Here is a 19,481-nt window from a genome sequence, read left to right on the forward strand (position 1 = left end):
ACAGAACTGAACTCAGGAACAGAGCTGAAACCAACTCTGATTTTGATTGCCAGGACAAGGGGTGCAGTGAGGTTGCGTACCGGGGGGGGGGGGGGTTGACACCACTACTGGCCAAACTTTTTAAAATCTTGGTATTTTTTAATAATAGCATAATGTTATATATCATTTGATGTGTTATTTCATGCAGAATGCAATGAAACAAACTATGTTAAAATATCTTGATTCTATCAAAAGTTATAGCCAAAAAAACAGCTAGACGATGGTGCACAGATGGGGCAACGGTGCATCACCACGCCCACCAACCAGGGCCTGCCCTGGCCTGCCCTGCCCACTGCATGGGAGGTGGTTCATCATCAAGGGGCTGATGCACTGGCCTTCTGCCACAATCCCTAGTGATGCCACTGGCCAGGGTTATTGTTGCACCCAAGTTAGTACTGGTACAGTAGTTGCCTGGTGTACTGGGACTGTAAGATCACTCCATAGAAGAGGAAAATGACTTTTACATTCCATATGCTAGAAATATTTTCGGCCCACAAAAATAAAGAATGTAGACTTTTTGAAAATACAGTTTTGGCTTTCATATACCATGTTCTCATGTTATTGTAAGAGTTTTGAGACATGTTAAAGTCTTTCCAGTCACCCCTGGTAATCGGTACAGCAGTAGTTTCTGTCTGCTTTTACTCATGTGAATTACTGGTTGTTTCTGCCTATGTTATTGCAGCTGACAGAAGGTCAAGAATAAAATATAAAAGAAAAATCTACTTTATTTCCGTTTCTGAATATTTCTCATTTTTTTCAACTAAGAAAAACCTCCCAGATTTATAGGAAACAACAATTTTGCATGAGTGAGATGGAAGAAATTTTCTCCACTTTCCAACTTCTGGATACAATCACTGTGCTTGGAAATAATAATGTAATATGATTACCATTTCCATTTGAAAATTGTCTTCCACATAAAGGATTTAACTAATTCTGCTTCCTTAGCATTGCAAATTTGTATTTATAAAAAGTTAAGAACATAAGAACATAAGAACAGCCCCACTGGATCAGGCCATAGGCCCATCTAGTCCAGCTTCCTGTATCTCACAGCGGCCCACCAAATGCCCCAGGGAGCACACCAGATAACAAGAGACATCATCCTGGTGCTCTCCCCTACATCTGGCATTCTGACTTAACCCATTCCTAAAATCAGGAGGTTGCGCATACACATCATGGCTTGTACCCCATAATGGATTTTTCCTCCAGAAACTTGTCCAATACCCTTTTAAAGGCGTCTAGGCTAGACGCCAGCACCACATCCTGTGGCAAGGAGTTCCACAGACCGACCACACGCTGAGTAAAGAAATATTTTCTTTTGTCTGTCCTAACCCGCCCAACACTCAATTTTAGTGGATGTCCCCTGGTTCTGGTATTATGTGAGAGTGTAAAGAGCATCTCCCTATCCACTCTGTCCATCCCCTGCATAATTTTGTATGTCTCAATCATGTCCCCCCTCAAGCGTCTCTTTTCTAGGCTGAAGAGGCCCAAACGCCGTAGCCTTTCCTCATAAGGAAGGTGCCCCAGCCCCGTAATCATCTTAGTCGCTCTCTTTTGCACCTTTTCCATTTCCACTATGTCTTTTTTGAGATGCGGCGACCAGAACTGGACACAATACTCCAGGTGTGGCCTTACCATCGATTTGTACAACGGCATTATAATACTAACCGTTTTGTTCTCAATACCCTTCCTAATGATCCCAAGCATAGAATTGGCCTTCTTCACTGCCGCCGCACATTGGGTCGACACTTTCATCGACCTGTCCACCACCACCCCAAGATCTCTCTCCTGATCTGTCACAGACAGCTCAGAACCCATCAGCCTATATCTAAAGTTTTGATTTTTTGCCCCAATGTGCATGACTTTACACTTACTGACATTGAAGCGCGTCTGCCATTTTGCTGCCCATTCTGCCAGTCTGGAGAGATCCTTCTGGAGCTCCTCACAATCACTTCTGGTCTTTACCACTCGGAAAAGTTTGGTGTCGTCTGCAAACTTAGCCACTTCACTGCTCAACCCTGTCTCCAGGTCATTTATGAAGAGGTTGAAAAGCACCGGTCCCAGGACAGATCCTTGGGGCACACCGCTTTTCACCTCTCTCCATTGTGAAAATTGCCCATTGACACCCACTCTCTGCTTCCTGGCCTCCAACCAGTTCTCAATCCATGAGAGGACCTGTCCTCTAATTCCCTGACTGTGGAGTTTTTTCAGTAGCCTTTGGTGAGGGACCGTGTCAAACGCCTTCTGAAAGTCCAGATATATAATGTCCACGGGTTCTCCCGCATCCACATGCCTGTTGACCTTTTCAAAGAATTCTATAAGGTTCGTGAGGCAAGACTTACCCTTACAGAAACCATGCTGACTCTCCCTCAGCAAGGCCTGTTCGTCTATGTGTTTTGAGATCCTATCTTTGATGAGGCATTCCACCATCTTACCCGGTATGGATGTTAGGCTGACCGGCCTATAGTTTCCCGGGTCCCCCCTCTTTCCCTTTTTAAAAATAGGCGTGACATTTGCTATCCTCCAATCTTCTGGCACCATGGCCGTTTTGAGGGACAAGTTGCATACCTTAGTCAAGAGATCTGCAACTTCATTCTTCAATTCCTTAATAACCCTTGGGTGGATGCCATCAGGGCCCGGTGACTTATTGATCTTTAATTTATCAATGAGGTCTGAAACATCTTCTCTTTTAACCTCTATCTGACTTAACTCCTCGGTCAGGAGAGGCGTTCGGGCAGCGGTATCTGCCCGAGGTCTTCTGCCGTGAAGACAGATGCAAAGAACTCATTTAATTTCTCTGCCATCTCTAAGTCTCCTTTTATCTCCCCTTTCCCTCCCTCACCATCCAGAGGGCCAACCGCTTCTCTGGCGGGTTTCCTGCTTCTAACATATTTGAAGAAGCTTTTATTATTCCCCTTAATGTTGCTGGCCATGCGTTCCTCATAGTCTCGCTTGGCCTCCTCTATCACCTTCTTACATTTCTTTTGCCACAGTTTATGTTCCTTTTTATTCTCTTCATTAGGGCAAGACTTCCATTTACGGAAGGAAGCTTCCTTGCCCTTCACAGCCTCTCTAACTTGGCTGGTTAGCCATGCGGGCACCCTCCTGGATTTAGTGGAACCCTTCTTTCTTTGCGGTATACACCTCTGCTGGGCCTCTATTACTGTTGTTTTAAGCAGCCTCCATGCACTCTGGAGAGACTGGACTCTTTTTAACCTCCCTTTCAACCTCCTTCTAACCAGCCTCCTCATTTGAGGGAAGTCCGCCCGTCGGAAGTCAAGGGTTTTTTTTGTCAAGTTGTTCGCAAATATTGGGAGGAAATGATAATGTCAACCTAAAAGCCCTATTTTCTACAGTCTCCCTGCCATTTCTACAAACTTTCTGGACTCTTTGCTTCTGCCCAAACCTTCACTGCTCCACCATCCTAAAAGGAGAGCATTTCTGGAAAATCATTTATTGTTCAGTGTCTGCAGTTGTCATTCAAATGGGCATTTGCTTCGACATGGGAAAGGCAGAATTTAAATCTTTTAATTAAATTGTGAAGAATCCAAATCTCTTTTCCCAAGAATGTTGAAGGTAAAACATACTTGTTGAAGGTAAATTATATTGACCTGGCATTTGATCTATAATATTTCATTGCTGGAAAAATTGTGATTTCTCCCTCTCTTCAAGTTAGTGCATCAGAAAGCAAGTGCTCTTTGGTATATAACTGTGTAAATATCGTGGCATGTTTTGGATATTTCCTGTAATGATGAGCGGCACAATTCTCTCTCCCATGCGTAAACCAATTTATTTTTTAAAGCTGCAAAAACGGAGTGCAATCCCAAGGTGGAATGCAGCCACAGACCCACCAAGGGATAGAGTGGATAGAGAGATGCTCTTTTCCCTCTCACATACCACCAGAATCAGGGGAAATCCACTAAAATTGAGTATTGGAAGAGTTAGAACAAAGAAATATATATCTTTATCCAGTGTTTAATTAGTCTGTGGAACTCCTTACCACAGGAACTGGAGATGGCATCTCACTAAGATGCCTTTAAGAGGGAATATACAAATTTCTGGAGAAAAAGTCCATCACGGACTACAAGCCATGAAAGGTATGTGCAAGTTCTTGATTTTAGAAGTAGGCCACCTCAGAATGCCAGATGCGGGGAGAGCACCAGGACTCAAGTTGTGTCTTGTAGTCTTGTGGGCTCCCTGAAGCATTTGGTGGACCACTGTGAGATACAGGTGCATTGGAATCACAGAAGATATTGAGAGGAGATAGCATGTGGTGTCTGCAGTGGCCCTTTGCTCTAGTGCAGCCATTTTCAACCTTTTTCAGCTCAGGGCACACTGTCAAGGCATTAAAATTGTCAAGGCACACTCCCAGTTTTTTACTTACATTAAATTACTACATTACAATTAATTTTTATTAATATATTTAATTGAATTAATACAATTAAATATATTAATAAAAATTAATTGTAATGTAGTTACATGATTACATTACATGTACATGATTACATTACATGTAATGTAGTAATTGTAATTACATGACAAAGGGCACAATCCTAACCAGGTCTACTCAGAAATAAGTCCTATTTTGTTCAATGGGGCTTACTCTCAGGAAAGTGTGGTTAGGATTGCAGCCAAAGATGAGGGGGGGATATTGGGGGGGGGAATGTGCCTGTGGGACTTACTTCTGAGTAGATATGCCTAGGATTGGGCTTTTGGTTGCACTCTTTTTCTCAAATACACCAGCAGGCAATTGGCACTTCTCTCTCCTCCTCTCCCCCACCCCCCTTCCCAGAGGCACATTCCCCCCACATCTCATAATTGCAGTTAGCACCTCTCCTACTGTCCCTCCCCTCACTTGTCTGCACCTTCCAAAAGTACAGAATCACTTGCCTCGCATTCTCCCCCCATTGCCTGCTCCTGTATTTCAGAAAAAAGTGTGACCAAAAGCCCAATCGTAGGCATGTCTACTCAAAAGTAGGTCCCATTAGAGTCAATGGGGCTTACTCCCAGGAAAGTGTGGATGGGACTGTAGCCCAACACCCCTCTTCTGAAATGCAAAAGGCAAGGCAGGGAAGGTCCCTTGGGGAGTTGCAGGCAACTGTGGCAAGGAGAAGGGACTTTCAAGGACCCTTTTAGCCAGCCCATTCTTGGGCTGGTGGCCTCAGTAGACTTCCTTCCTACCTGCTTGTCTGCCCCTGGCTCCCTTATTCTCACTCAGTTTGTCCAGACAGCCAGGCTTTTCTGGTTGCCCAATCAGCATGCAGGGCAGATAAGGGACTTGATACCCAATCCTAGGTGTGTCTACTCAGAAGTAAGCCCCATAATAGTCAACAGGACTTACTTCCAGGTAAACGAGGATCGGGTTGCAGCCTTCCTCTTGCTCAGCAGCAGGAAATGCAAAACAAAAGACTGCTCCTTTTTCTCTGCTGCAGCGTGAGGGTCAAAGCAGCCACTTCTCCCGCCCACGGCTGCTGTCTGCCTTCCCTGGCCTCGAAGCACACTAGTGTGCTGAGGCAGAGCAGTTGAAAACCCCTGCTCTAGTGAATATGGGAGACATGGGGTTAAAACCTGGGCTTTCAGCAGTGGGTGTGCTGCACAGCTGCAGCCACTAGAGGCAACAAGGTCTTCAGGGATATGAGGAGCACCTGGAGCAGGGAGACTTGTGGGTTGTGGTGAGAGAGGAGGAGACTTGTGAGCTTATTGGACTGACTTTCTGACTAATAGATTGACTCATGAACCTGTTAATGCTAACTGTTTAATAGACCTGCGGATTGATTGATTGGCTGGAAACCTGACCAATGGACTAGCAGACATACAAGGAATTGGTGGACTGACTCATAGACTAGCTGACTACCCCAGGGCCTAGGAGAGGGGAGTAAAGGGGTTAATTTGTACTTGGGCCCAGAAATGTCCTGTGATCTTACATTTTCCAATCTGCTCAGGGTCCAATCCTATTCAGTTCTCCAGTGCTGGTGCAGCTGTGCCAATGGGGCATGCACTGCATCCCGTGGTGGGGAGGCAGTCACAGAGACCTCCTCAAGGTATGGGAACATTTGTTCCCTTTCCTTGGGACTATTGTTTGGCTGCTGGAAAATTGGATAGGATTGGGCCCTCAGATGTGTTGCCTGCATGGAATGGTGGGAACACTGCCATGAGCATGTGACTGCAGCTACTGACAAGCCATATATGCTGGGCCAAGGAATGCATACATGACATTCCTTAACACAGTGGGAGCAAACTGACCTGCTACTGTAGCTCTTTAGCTTGTGGATCTGCTTGCCATGAAGGAGTGTAGAGGAGCTCAGGGACACAGCTGTGGGGCTACAGCTGCTGCAGAAGGAAGTTTTGGTACACACAGGACACCATCCATTCTAATGTGAGCCTAAATTTGATGATGCTAATTTTCTATATTTAAAATTTTTTAGAGAGAATTAGAAGTGTGTTTGGTTTTCTGTATTACTGTATCTAGCTGCCAATGCCACATGGGTTGGGTACACCTGGGCTCCCAAGATTTTTCCTTTTCCAAAGACTTTTCCAGCTGTATCCACCCTGCCCCCATTCTGCTTGCCTATCACCACCATCTCCTGTTGTTTCACCCCTCTACCTTTGCAAAGGGGCCCAAAAGAACTTTTGTACCCCCTGCTAAAATTCCTCTGAGGCCCTGGACTACCTAGCTGACTGACTGCCTGGCCAGCTCGCTAAACAGAGACTGCTGGGTGGTGTAGAACTGAGGCAGTGCTGCTGCACCTGGAATTGCTGCTGCCTTAAGAACAGGGAGGAGGGACCCTGCAGTCCCACAGGCAAGCTACCTTTTTTATTGGTGCTGGGGTACAGTGGTAGCTTTTGCATACTACTTGAGGTAGCTGTGGTTAATCTGGGGAACTAATTAGCTTTAAAGTTCTCTAGACCAAGCTTAGAACAGGAATTTGGCAAGACAACAGGAATTTGGACCAGATGGGCCTTTGGGCTGATCCAGTGGGGCTCTTCTTATGACCCACAGTTTGGGAACTGCTGGTGTGGAAGCTGTTGAACAGACAAGGGGGTAATAGGCTGAAGCTGAGTTGAGATGTGAAAATGATACTCCTAGGGAGAGGACAGTGTTCTGTTGATGGATTAATGGTGCAGATGTGTCGATGTGGGGTTTCTGGAAGGCATGACCCCAGAGAAACAAGGCACACAGGAGCTCTGCCAGAAGGTGGCTGTTTTATGCTCAGAGGCACACTTTCCATGGTTCCCACAGTACAAGAGGTGCCAAGATAAGACATGGAAAGAGGGAGATGCTGAACTCTTCTCCCTGACATCCCATTTTGTATGCGCAGGGAGTCAACAGCCCAGTCCTAGGCATGTCTGCTCAGAAGTAAGCCCCATTAGAGTCAATGGAGCTTACTCCCAGGAAAGTGTGGCTAGGACTGGGCTGTACTTTACTCAGTGCCGTTGCTAGGGGTTGCGGGCCGCACCAGGTGACGCGCACTGGGAGGGTGACGTGCTACAATCGCGGTGGTTAGGAGTAATACAATCGTGTTATATATAGTTGGATGCGGAATTTCCAGCAGAATGCAATGCAAAAAACAGGAATGAAATATCCCCTTTCTATCAAAAGTTATTGGCAAAAAACCAGAAAACAAAAAATGCATGGAGCCCAATGGAAAGTGAAACTGAGCCGAATCATGCGTTTACTTGCGAGTAGGTGAGCGTACCTTAGTCCATCTGAAATGGCAGGCTGAGAGGAATCCAGCAACACCAGAATGGTCCTGATGCAATGAATGTAGCCCCCCAAAAACACCAGAGAATGAGGTTCCCTCCCTCCAAGCAAATGTATTGAGCCCTATTGAAAGTGAAACTAAGCCACGTGATTGCGTTTACTTGTGAGTAAGCAAACGTGCCTTGGCTCCTGGGCAGGTCAGGCAAAGAGAAATGTGAGGCCACCAGAATGGTCCTGATTTGATGCAACTGGAGCTCAACAAATGCTCCAGAAGGCAGCCCCCCATCCCCATAAAAAGAATGCAACAGGCTTGACAGGGTAAGGTGAAATTTTTTCTGTTTTAGGCTGCTGCCCTATCCACACTTTCCTGGGAGTAAGCCCCACTGGCTATAATGGGACTTACTTCTGAGTAGACAGGCATAGGATTGGGCTCTCAGACTTGCAAAGCCAGGTGGGTCCTGATAGTGATATGCTTGAAATATAAGAACTTAAATTGAACTGGGTACTGGGTGGGGGTGAAAATCTTACTGATTCTTTTTTTGGGGGGGGGGGTTATTGCAGGCAGGCTACAGAGAAAATTCACTTGGTGGAACAGGGTTGGCTTCCCCTTATCTATTAATTTCCCTTTAATTTATTTATAATTTTTTTATTTTCATTTGCTTTATGATGGGTCCTGGACAGACTGTCATTCTAAGAAGTGGGTCCCAGTGCTAAAAGTTTGAGAACTGCTCCAATAAGGTGCCAGTAAGTTGACACCCTGGGGGGAGGTGACACCACTAGTGACCAAAATCACTTTGTTTACAAAAATAATACCATTGTGTTATATATCAATCAATGCGCAATTTCATGCAGAAAGCGATGAAACAAACTGTGTTGAAATATCTTTCTTCTATCAAAAGGTACAGCCAAAAAAGCCAGTGGGGGCGGGGCGATGGTAGATCACCACGCCCACTGCCTGGAATGTTGCCCCGCCCACTGCATGGGGGCGACGCGCTGGCCTCCCGCGCCAGGCGACGGAGTCTGCGGTTTGTTTATGTCGGTGCAGGAAATAAGCTGCCCCAGTCCCTCCTCCTGGACACAAGAACCGCAGTCCCAGAGGCCCCGTCCCCTCAGAAGCCGCTCGCGACCGTTACACTCACGCGCACCCGCCCTGCCGTGGGCTGCTAAGCCACAGGGTTTTGTCACGTGCCCAGGCTGGCGCCGCCCACCCCGCCTCTCGCCCTCTCCCCACTTCGCTCGGAGGGTGGCGCGCGAGCGCAGTTCCCGCACCTGGCTGGCTGGTGGGTCGCTCGGCCTTTTCAAGTGGCTCCTTCGTCACCGGGACAACCGGCGGCTGGCGGGGTTGCTGTTGCCACTGATGATGGTGAGTCTTTCCCAGCGGCCGCAGTGGGGCCGTCAGGTGTGTCCTCAGACGGAGGCGGGATGGGGGGGGGCTCCGTATGTGACAGCGAGATGGAGCCACTGAGAGGAGGAAGCCCCATTTCTCGCTGGTCTGGTGCAGAGCAGACGGACACATGCGGACGAGCCTGGCGAGGGCTGTCAGGGTGGGGTTCCTGCGCTGCCTGGGTTCAGTGCTGATGGGGATGGACGCGAGGATGCAGAAGACTGAGAGCCCGATCCTAGGCCTGTCTACTCAGAAGTAAGTCCCATTAGAGTCAATGAGGCTTACTCCCAGGAAAGTGGACAGGATTGTAGCCTGCGAGCCCGATCCTAGCCATGTCTACTCAGTAGTAAGTCCCATTAGAGTCAATGGGGCTTACTCCCAGGAAAGTGGACAGGATTGTAGCCTGCGAGCCCGATCCTAGCCATGTCTACTCAGAAGTAAGTCTCATTAGAGTCAATGGTGGTTACTCCCAGGAAAGTGTGGGTAGGATTGCAGCCTGACTGGGCGTGGTGCAATGCAGTGATGAAGGCTTTGGGGGTGGAGGGTCAGGGGTTGGGAGCATGTCACTGAAGAAGGGGTCATGGTCATCACCATCAGAATCTTTTATTGGCGTATATAATACATACATGACAAGGAGAGTAATGAGCAATAACCTAAGCTATTATTATTACTACTACCACCTAAACTTATGCGCAAGAATGGAATATGATGGAGGTGGTTTGGGTGCATGGGGACAGAAAACTGGGTGTGCCCTCTGTGGGGCAAAAGCAGGAGAAGGGGGATGTATGTGCAGGCTTGGAGGGCACACTCCAAAATGGAAGGATGAGGTGATGGGTAGAATGTGTGTGATAATTTGGAAGGAAATCATGTTTTCGTGGACAAAAGGGGAGCTGGAGCTAAAGTGGAAGGCAAAATGTGAGGTAAATGGCATTGTGGCTTGCACATGTGAATGGGATTGAGGGACGAGCTGGATGCAGGCAGCGCCTGCCCCTGTTGTCTGGGGAGAAGCAAAGCAAAACTAGAGTCATAGGTGGTAGAGGAGGTGAACTGCCCTCCTTTTCTCTGCTGCTCTTTAACTGAGGCACCAGAATACAAACTAACAGGATGATCTTTCTCTCTCTCTAATCAACAGTCATGGTTTAAATTACCACTCCGATTGTGCCTTGATGTTGATCAGGTTCATATGAGAAAGATCAGAAGTGGTAGCAAAGGCACTTAGCAACTATGGTGTTTAATATATGTGTGCCTGTGTTACATAGGTTGTGGACATGTGTGTATGTTGCCCGGTCCACTGGTGTACACATTTTGTCCCTGTTTCATATATGCAACGTTGGGCAGAAATGGCTTTAATGCAGGTTAGATGACAGAATAAACCAACCATGCTGAACACCATGTAGATATTGCATATGATTTAATAAATATGGGAGAGCACCACCAATGTAAACGTTGCCAGTGTTTCACTATTGTGAAAATAGTTCTAATTTGTGTAGCTGCTAGCATTTGACACTCATGATGTTCTGTCTGCTATGAGACCTAGGACTTGGTGTTTGACAAAGTACAAAAGTTTCCATTGTTATTTAGTTTCATAGAAGCATTCAGGTGTACTGCATAGCAGTATTTAATTTCATTTGTGCACTAAGTTCATATATTTTTACATATAATGAACACTTCTTGCATTAATATTGGAATGTATAAATGGCCTCATTCCATCTGAAGAGACTGTACTTCTGTACTTTTATGATAATGAAAGAGGAAGTGGGCTGAGATCTTTGTTTTTAGATTTTATGAGACTTTAGGAACCGTGCAGGCACATCTGCGGGTCTCCCTGCACCCCCCAGAGAGCAATGTGAACTCAGTTAAGTATTAAAATGCCCCTGAAAGCCCTGGCAGCAACGCAATCATCCCAATTATGTTGCTGCATTCCCTCCTCCCTGAAAAGACTTACAGCAGCTTCCAAACTTCTGGAGAGTTTGGGAACTGCTGGCCTCAGCGCTTATTCAAGGTCAAGTGTATGGGAATGCAAGGTTATTAGAATGGTCCCAATCTAATGAAAGTGGGGCTCAACAAACGCTCCAGAAGGTGCCATCCCCACAGTAGAAAGGATAAAAACAGAGGCTTAAGTGGCTGGTAAAGTGAAACTTTTATTTTTGTGCAGCACAATTCTATCTTGAGCTGGAACAGGCAGGCCAGGAGGCCTGTGCTGTATCCAGCGCAAGATTGGGGTCCACAGTGGCTCAGCCAGAGGCAAGGCGAAACCATTCATCTTACTCCCGGGTAAGCCACTGCAGCCCCAATGGGTCTCTTTTTACTTGTGCCACCTCTGGAGGTGGCACAAGTTCAAGGAGAACAGAGTGGCTTTAAGTTACTCTGCGCTGCTCGGGGAACGGGGTTGGGATCTGGCATAACAGCTGGGTCCCAGCCCAGACTCCAGCTCCCTGCCCACCTGCCCCAGGACTGCCCTCCCCCTGCCCTGGAATGCCTCCCTCCTGCCTCCTCCCCAGACCCCTGCGTCCTCCAAACTTTGTTGACTCAACCCTCCTTCCCCAAGTTGGTGTGGAGGCTAAATGCAGCCTCTGTGGGCCGGTGTGTGTCCCTGCGCCAGCCCAGCTGACTCTTGAGGAGGCACAAATGTACTTTATGGCATGTTTGTTACCCTCCTAGGCTGGCGCAAAGGACTTGTGCCAGCCTAGGGTGCAGTTAGGATTGCACCTTTAGTCTTGTAAAGCTAGGTGAGTCCTGTTAGCTTTGTGTTCTGAGGGAAGCAGAACCACAGCTTACAAGTTGGTTCAGGGAGCAGGTGTAGATTGCTGAGTCAGCAGAATCAGCAGGCACCTGGGACTGACACACCCTGGGTGTGACCAAGCCACCACTGATTGGCTAAGCTGACTACATAAGGTTAGTCTGCTGGAGCTTCCAGTGCAGCAGTAGGGGAGTTGATGGAGATAACTGTGGAACTGCTGCCAGTGACTGAGGAGGCTGGATACTGTATGTATATGTTATTACTGACTTATGGACTGAACCTTTGACTGTGTATTGTTGGAAACTGATTTGGATTTGTTATACTTGGATTGACTGCTCTTCGTGCTGACTCTTGGACTGCTAACTGACTACTCTACTTGTGATATCCCTTGCTCAAATACATCTGCTGAAAGTACTCTGCTGTATTTGCTGGTTTTCTTGCAACCTGCTCACATTGGTACAAAGCAGGGATCTTACACCAACTATCCCATTCAAAACATAACCTTAACAAGTCCCAACAGAGCAGTGGTTTTCAACCTTTTTTATCTCACAACATACTGACAAGGTATTAGATTTTGACATACCATTGATTCTAGTGCTGGCTAACCTCTTATTGGTGCCAATATAACCTTGCCACACTTGTACAGGATCCTATAGGCACTTGGTGTCTCCCATGATTTTCTGGGGTCTTTCACAGAATGCAGAACCTGCTCGACTTTTCTAGTTGGTTTAAAACCTGCTTCAGTGTCCTTGTGAATACTTAATAGTATTCACTGGTCTATTGAATTCACAGTGGAACTAGAAATGGAGAAGGAGCTTCCCTTCCTCAATGTACTAGTAATTAGGAACAAAGATGTAATCCTGGCTCATAGGGCCTTTAGGAAACCCACACATCTGGACTGCTATTTACATTTTACTTCCAACCATCATCCCAAGCAAAAAAAGGGGGACTTACTAATACAAAAGGGCTAAAAGAATCTCAGAGCCTCAATATCTGCATCAAGAACTGGACCATGTTAAAATGGTATTAGAACAAAAGGGGAATGATTAATAGTCCTTTGGTTCCCAGAAAGGGTTGTATTCTCCAGGTGGAAGAACAAAGGGGTCACAGGATGAAGGCTGTTCTACCTTATATCCAAGGAGTAACTGACTGCATGAACAAGATTCTGGGACAAGCAAACATTGAATCAAGCTTTAAACCAAAAGTCCAACAGTGTCTGCGTTCTGTGAAAGTCCCCAGACACACATTCTGGAAATGTTATCTGTTTCTAAATACCCTTACCCTGAAGTAAAGTATGCTAAATGATGCCTTTTAGAAACAGCAATCTTCTATGCCAGAAGAAGAAACACAAGAAATGTGTTTGTCTTTCAGGTTCTGCAGGATTTGTTTTATCATCTCCTCGACTCATACATTTCTTCCAACAATGCTTCTATCTACAAGCATTTTTTCCCCAGATCAAATGAGCACTGAAGATAACTTTAATATCGTTTTCATTGCAGTTACTACAACATGTAAAAATAGACATATTATGCTATATTCCCAGACACTTTAAAAGTCAGTTTGTAGAAAGTAAAGGCATTTCTGCTACATTCTACTTCTTGGAGCTGTATTAATTTCACAATCAAAGAACTGACAAAAGCTTCTGAGACAAGATTTCGCCTTCTCACCCTTAGAGGAACTGGATATAATAACACGATGGCTTGCAGGAAAATTAAAAACGTGGTTGGTTTATGTTTAAAAGGATGTTGCATGTCAGTGCTTCAGCATTTCAGGAATTCTAGTTACAACTTGAGCAGAGTAAATGATAGCAAGAAAAAATTTAACTGGTTTTGTATGGAAAAGAGTTGCCAGTGTAACAAAAGTTAATGCTACAATAAGTGTGTCAAGTCTTTAAGGAGCCACAAGACTTTTGCTGTTAATTAAAAGCAAAAAACAGAATCTTGTTTTCCTATGGGACTTAACTAAAGCACAATGCTTAAGTATTGTAACTGGTGAAGATCTTAATACATAGAATGTGCTGCAGAATAGAGAATTCTGTAGCCCCAGTATCCATGGGGGTTCAGTTCCGGAACCCCCACCCTTGTGAAACCACAGATAACCCCACCCTCTGGAGGCGAGGGGAACAGGGCTCCCCTCATCTCCGCAGCATCTTTTGAGGCCTGCAGAGGCTGTGTGTGACTGGAGGGTTTCCCCGGGCCTGCTAATGCCTTATAAAGCATTAAAAAGTCACTTCTGGTTTTCAGTTGAAATTTTGGCCATTTTGAGGCCCACAGCAGCTCTGCGGGCCTCAGAAGCCTCTGGAGGGTGAGGGGAGCCCAGTTCCCATCGCCTCTGGAGGGGATGTGTGGAGGGCCCTGCAATCAGCAGATACCCGAAACTGCAGAAACGGGGGCTCCCCTGTACTGAAGAAAAGCAAAGAATGTGACATTTTAATTTGGAAGTATGACGATTACCTCACAGCACAGGTTAGCATTCGAACCATGAGTGAGGCCTCCATCTGGATTGCCCACTTCTGCAGTTTTCTTCAGCAAACTGGGGGTGCTTTCAAAGGTTGCTTTAAAAAAAAAATTTCAGGAACTTTTCGTGACCTACGGAAAATCAACTTGCAACCCACTGGTGGGTCCTGACCACTGTTTGGGAACCACTGCTTTAGTCAATATGTTGCATGTCTAAATGAGTTGTTTCAAATTATGTTTTTGGTTTTTTTAGACACTGTTCAATGATGATGACGCTCTTGTTAATAAAAAGTTACCCAAAGAACTTCTTTTAAGGTAATTTTTAAATTACTGTACTTATTTATTATTCTAATTTAATTATTGCTCATAGAAGAAACTTTGTTGTTTTTATGTCTGAGATTTGGAATAGTAATTATAAACTAGGTTTAATTGCATTTGATGGCAAATGTATTGTTATGTAGTTTGCAGATAGTTTAAAGTGCATTATCACTGAAGTTAGAAAGATTTTGTATTGATGATATGTTTTCGGTTTTAGGGCCCAATCTTATCCAACTTACCAATGCTGATGCAGCTGTGTCAACAGGGTGTGATTTACATCCTGTGGGGTGGGGGGAGTCACAGAGGCCTCTTCAAAGTAAGGGAATGTTTGTCTCTTACCATGGGGCTGCATTGCAGCTGAATTGACGCTGGACAGGATTGGGCCCTTAGAAGCTTCAGTAGATATACTGTGTCTTCCAAGGAATGGTAATGGAAAACAATTCTTGGAGACCAAGTGTGTATATGAGAACTGCCCCCACCCCCCCACGGATACAGAAAATTGCAGATAAGGATATCTGCCATTTTTGGCTCCTTAAGACCTTCAAAGGGGACCAGAGTTTAACCCTTTCTCTTACTATACTATTCTTCCAGTCTGAATTCTTCTGTGTCATGACTGTTTTGGCCCTCAGCGAATAGGTACTAGCAAAACTGACTTCAGCTCATAAAATTCCAAGAGCTAGTGCAGACTTAATGTTTGGGGTTCTCTTACCTGTGATCATGATGCTTACTGTAGGATCCCATGCTTCCTTTGCCATCCAGACTCTTTCTAGTGAGAAATCTAACCTCTCACTATATGTTTCTGCTGCTAGAACAAGCAAGCTATTTTTGTGCTTGCTTTGCTATGTAGTAATGGCAATTAAAATATATTGCTCTGTTCCAACTCTTGACCCCCAAATTCCTTTCCTGATGAACTTTCACAGTGTGTCTTACCCACAGTATATTTTTTGCAGCAGCGCCCTTGATATTGCTTTAAATTGCATAGAAAAACATATGGGCAAGAACATTCTGACTTGTTTAACAAGATCCTGTGTTCTCCTAGCTGTATCTGTTAACAGTGTCTTAGAAGCATTTTTCTGGTTGCTGTCAGAGTGAATGCTGAGCCTTAGTCTAGGCTAGCATATAACAATTCACATGTTCTTCACTTGATTGAACAAGCTTACTGGATTACTGATAAACATGCTTTTTTCCATTTCCTCTTTTTCATAGAATATTTTCCTTCTTGGACATAATTACTTTGTGTCGATGTGCACAAGTTTCTAAGGTACAGCTAAGTGTTTGCTTCCTAATGTTCTGTGAATAAAAAATTGCCAATGTAAGTGTATTTTCACTTGCTTTAATTCTCTTTGGATTGAATTGTTATAGTTTCAGGTTGCAATCCTAACCACACTTTCCTGAGAGTAAGCCCCATTGAACAAAATAGGACTTACTACTGAGTAGACCTGGTTAGGATTGTGCCCTCAGTCTCCTTTTTCAGATATATAAATCAGCGTTTCTCAAACTGTGGGTGGCAACCCACTGGGTGGGTCACAACCCAGTGCTGAGGTGGGTTACCAGCTGAGCCCAACCACTCACTCTTGCATGTGTCTGCCTCCAAATTGGAGCCAAACGGACATAACCAGAGGCCACTACATGTTCTGAAGCACCTATGGCAGTTGCCCCAATTTCATTCCAGCCCAGGACAGCCTCCAGAAGCCTCGGCAGGCCTAAGAAATGGCTCTGGCAGTGACTTCTGGTTTCTCAAACTCAACCTGAAGTGACTCAAAAGTCCCTGCCAGAGCAATTACTAGGCTTGCGGAAGACACTGGAGGCCGACCTGGACGACTGGGGCGGCTGCTGGAGGTGGATCACGATGCCACCTCCTAAGGACAAGATGGGGTCACAACCCTGGAAAGTTTGAGAACTGCTGTTCTAAAGTACAGTGTATTTGCAGGTATTATTTTTTTGAAGATAGATGTCACTGACACTCATGTCTACTAAAAGGGGTACATCTTATATAATACTCTTCAAAAGGTTTTGTTATGCTTGCGCTGATGGGCATTTTATACTTAAAATTCCACGGTGTTTTACATAAATAAAATTTATTTCAACGTAAACTCCATATATTTAAAAATGTTTGTGAACCATTATATATGTTTGTAGGTTTTCATGACCAGCAATAATCCAATGATTTGACATATATTTATTTGGGTGAGAAGACCATGGTTGTGTTAAAAAATTATAATCCATGATGTTAAAGAAGTTCAATGTTTTGTTCTGTTTTTTCAGAACTTCATCAGGGAAAACATGCCTAGATAGGACACGTTGCTAGATAGCAAGCCAGAAACAGCAGTTAAAAAGCCAGTACCCTCCAGGTGCTTAGAGTTCCATTTTACTGCTGTGTTCCTAAAGCAAACTCAGCCTAATCACAGTATCCCATCTCTGCTAGAAACCTCTACTTTTTTAGCAACATGATTCTAATTCTTTGACACAACCATGGTCTTCTCATCCGAATAAATACATGTCAAATTTATGAACCATGTTTCTAAAATTTCAGTCTGCATGCTAAATTAGTTTCATTTGTCCCATTCGTAAGGTGGGGCAAGTTTGAGCCCAAGAGACTAATGTCTTGCACAAGGCTTCTTAGTGAATTAATAACCGAGGTGAGATTTGAACTAGGATCTTCCTGGTTTACAATTCAAACTCTTAGCTACTAGAGCACAAAAACTAGTTTTAGAACATTAGGAATAAATTCTTCCTACTATAAATGTATGTAGGCAATTTTCTTGCATCCCTCCCACATCACCCCCTCAAAAGAATGTGGGCCTGTCATGTGAAAGAGGTGCTGAACTTGGTCACTTTTGTCACTTGGTAACATTATTATGGCCAATTCTTTAGCAACGATACTTGGTCTTGGTCCCCATCAAACCACGCTGATAAATTTTGTCTAAAGAATTTTACTGTAAACTTTTAAACAGTGAAGTATTAATGTATATTCTTCAGGAGGTTTGGTGCTCGGTGGGGCTTTCCAGATGGTCTTCAGGGAATGCTTCTGATGTACCTCAGCCCTTCCCAAGCATCTGCTCAGCCATTTTCCCCTCAGAGCTGCTGTCTCTCTCCCCACATTCTTCTCCAACTGCCTTTTTAAACTGCTCTTTCCCAACATTCCAACTTCCATTTCCCCACACAAAGTTCTCCTTTCCTAGAATGTTTCCCTGCTTCTCTCATCCCTTTCCTGCTTCCTGGGTTTGCAATATTGATGTTGTTTCCCACTGTCCCCCATTGTCAGTGTGAACAATGCAGAACAAACCCGATTCCTCCACCCCAAAATGCACTCTCTCAACACACCACTCTTTGCTCAAAAAGGTTTGTTGTATACCAACAACCTTTTTGCCCAAGTTACTTATATCTAAAACTAATTAACTTTAATATCATAAAACCCAGCACCTCTAAAATAGCTATGTGAATAAGATATCTCATACCTAGATTGACTAGTACCCCAAGCTCACAATCTGACTTGCATCAAAATCTTACAGTTGTCCCTAAATCAAAAATATAGCAAAACCACTTAGAACCCTACAAAAGATCTTGAGAAATCTATTCTCTTATCTAGGATCATACATTGATCTTAAATCCGTATCAGGGTACAATAAGGAGACATTTCACTTGCAACCGGAGATACAAACTTTCCCATGGCAACAGAAGCAATCTTAACCCATCCTATAAAATTCATAGTATGCTTCCTCACCACCTCCCAACTCTTAATGATCTCTTTTATTCCCTTCATAGATTCCTACATAGACCACACAGATTTCCCAAAAAGAAATAAAAATTTCAACAAACATTTTCCTTAGGATGGTACAGCAAATTTCTAAAGTTACAGAAAGTTTGTTGTACAAGCCTTCTCTTTTCAATATTCCACAATCAATAAAGTTATCATTTCAGATGTCTTCCATCAAATTGGAATCACTGCAGCTAAAAGATCTCTGCAAAACTTGTAATTTAATTGGAGTAAGAACACCAATAAACACACAGCTCCCAGGGGACACATTTGCTGGAACCAAAGCCAAAATGTACACAGAAAACTTAATAATAATAATACAGGTATTTCTATACCGCCTTTCTTGGTCCTCAGATTTCTCCTTAGACTTTATTCAAGGCGGTTTACATAGGCAGGCAATTTAAATCCCCGTAGGGATTTTTACAATTTGAAAGAAGGTTTCTATCTTTCAAGAAACCACAACATTCAGATGTTTCTTTCTTGATCTGGTCGCACATTCTTCATAGCTGTAAAGGAAGTTTAGGAACAAAAAAAACTGCCCAGGCAAAAGATCTTTTAAGAGCCACTGCTTCACCTTTCGTAACTTCTTGATGTTACTTTAAATTTAATGACATCTCACTGAAGTCCATTGACACTCGTTTGAAAGCCAGCAGGGTAGCTTTGTATATTCTGAGCATTTTACCTTTTTTTAAAATTCATAATATTTTCTGTCCAGTTCTCCATTCTGAGCCTTCCCTTCTTTAAGATCCTGCTCCAATTTACTGTACTGTTGCAGATTCTTTTCTCTATAAACCTCTGTGTCTTCCAAATCATCATGTATAGCAGAAATCTACCATCTCTTGTCCTTGATTAATTGTTCTAGGGATTTCAGTTCTTTTTTAAAAAATCCACTCATCTCTCTCTCCTTTCAAAGTAAACTGACTTCTTCTACCTTGCTTTGCATAAAGATCAGTTCTTTCCTAACCATACGGAAACAATTTATTTAAAAAGTTTTTTAACTTCAGTTTCCTATAAAAGAAAATCTGACAATTTATCCACATCGGGAAATAATTCTTCTGGGGAGCTCTTTACTTCAGATTGTGCTAAGA

General features: G+C 44.2%; 1 protein-coding gene across 1 annotated transcript in view; it reads left to right on the forward strand.

The window, feature by feature from the left end:
• Positions 1-9,026: 9,026 nt before the first annotated feature.
• Positions 9,027-19,481, forward strand: part of FBXL2 (F-box and leucine rich repeat protein 2) — a 32,671-nt gene continuing 22,216 nt past the window's right edge. Inside the window, exons 1-3 of the mRNA XM_066631145.1 lie at positions 9,027-9,101; positions 14,572-14,633; positions 15,843-15,897. Of these exons, the coding sequence (XP_066487242.1) occupies positions 9,096-9,101; positions 14,572-14,633; positions 15,843-15,897 (123 nt within the window). The 5' untranslated portion in view covers positions 9,027-9,095. The remainder of the gene's footprint in view (positions 9,102-14,571; positions 14,634-15,842; positions 15,898-19,481) is intronic.

Source organism: Tiliqua scincoides, chromosome 5 (genome assembly GCF_035046505.1).
Source record: "Tiliqua scincoides isolate rTilSci1 chromosome 5, rTilSci1.hap2, whole genome shotgun sequence".
In the NCBI taxonomy this organism is placed as follows: Eukaryota; Metazoa; Chordata; class Lepidosauria; order Squamata; family Scincidae; genus Tiliqua; species Tiliqua scincoides.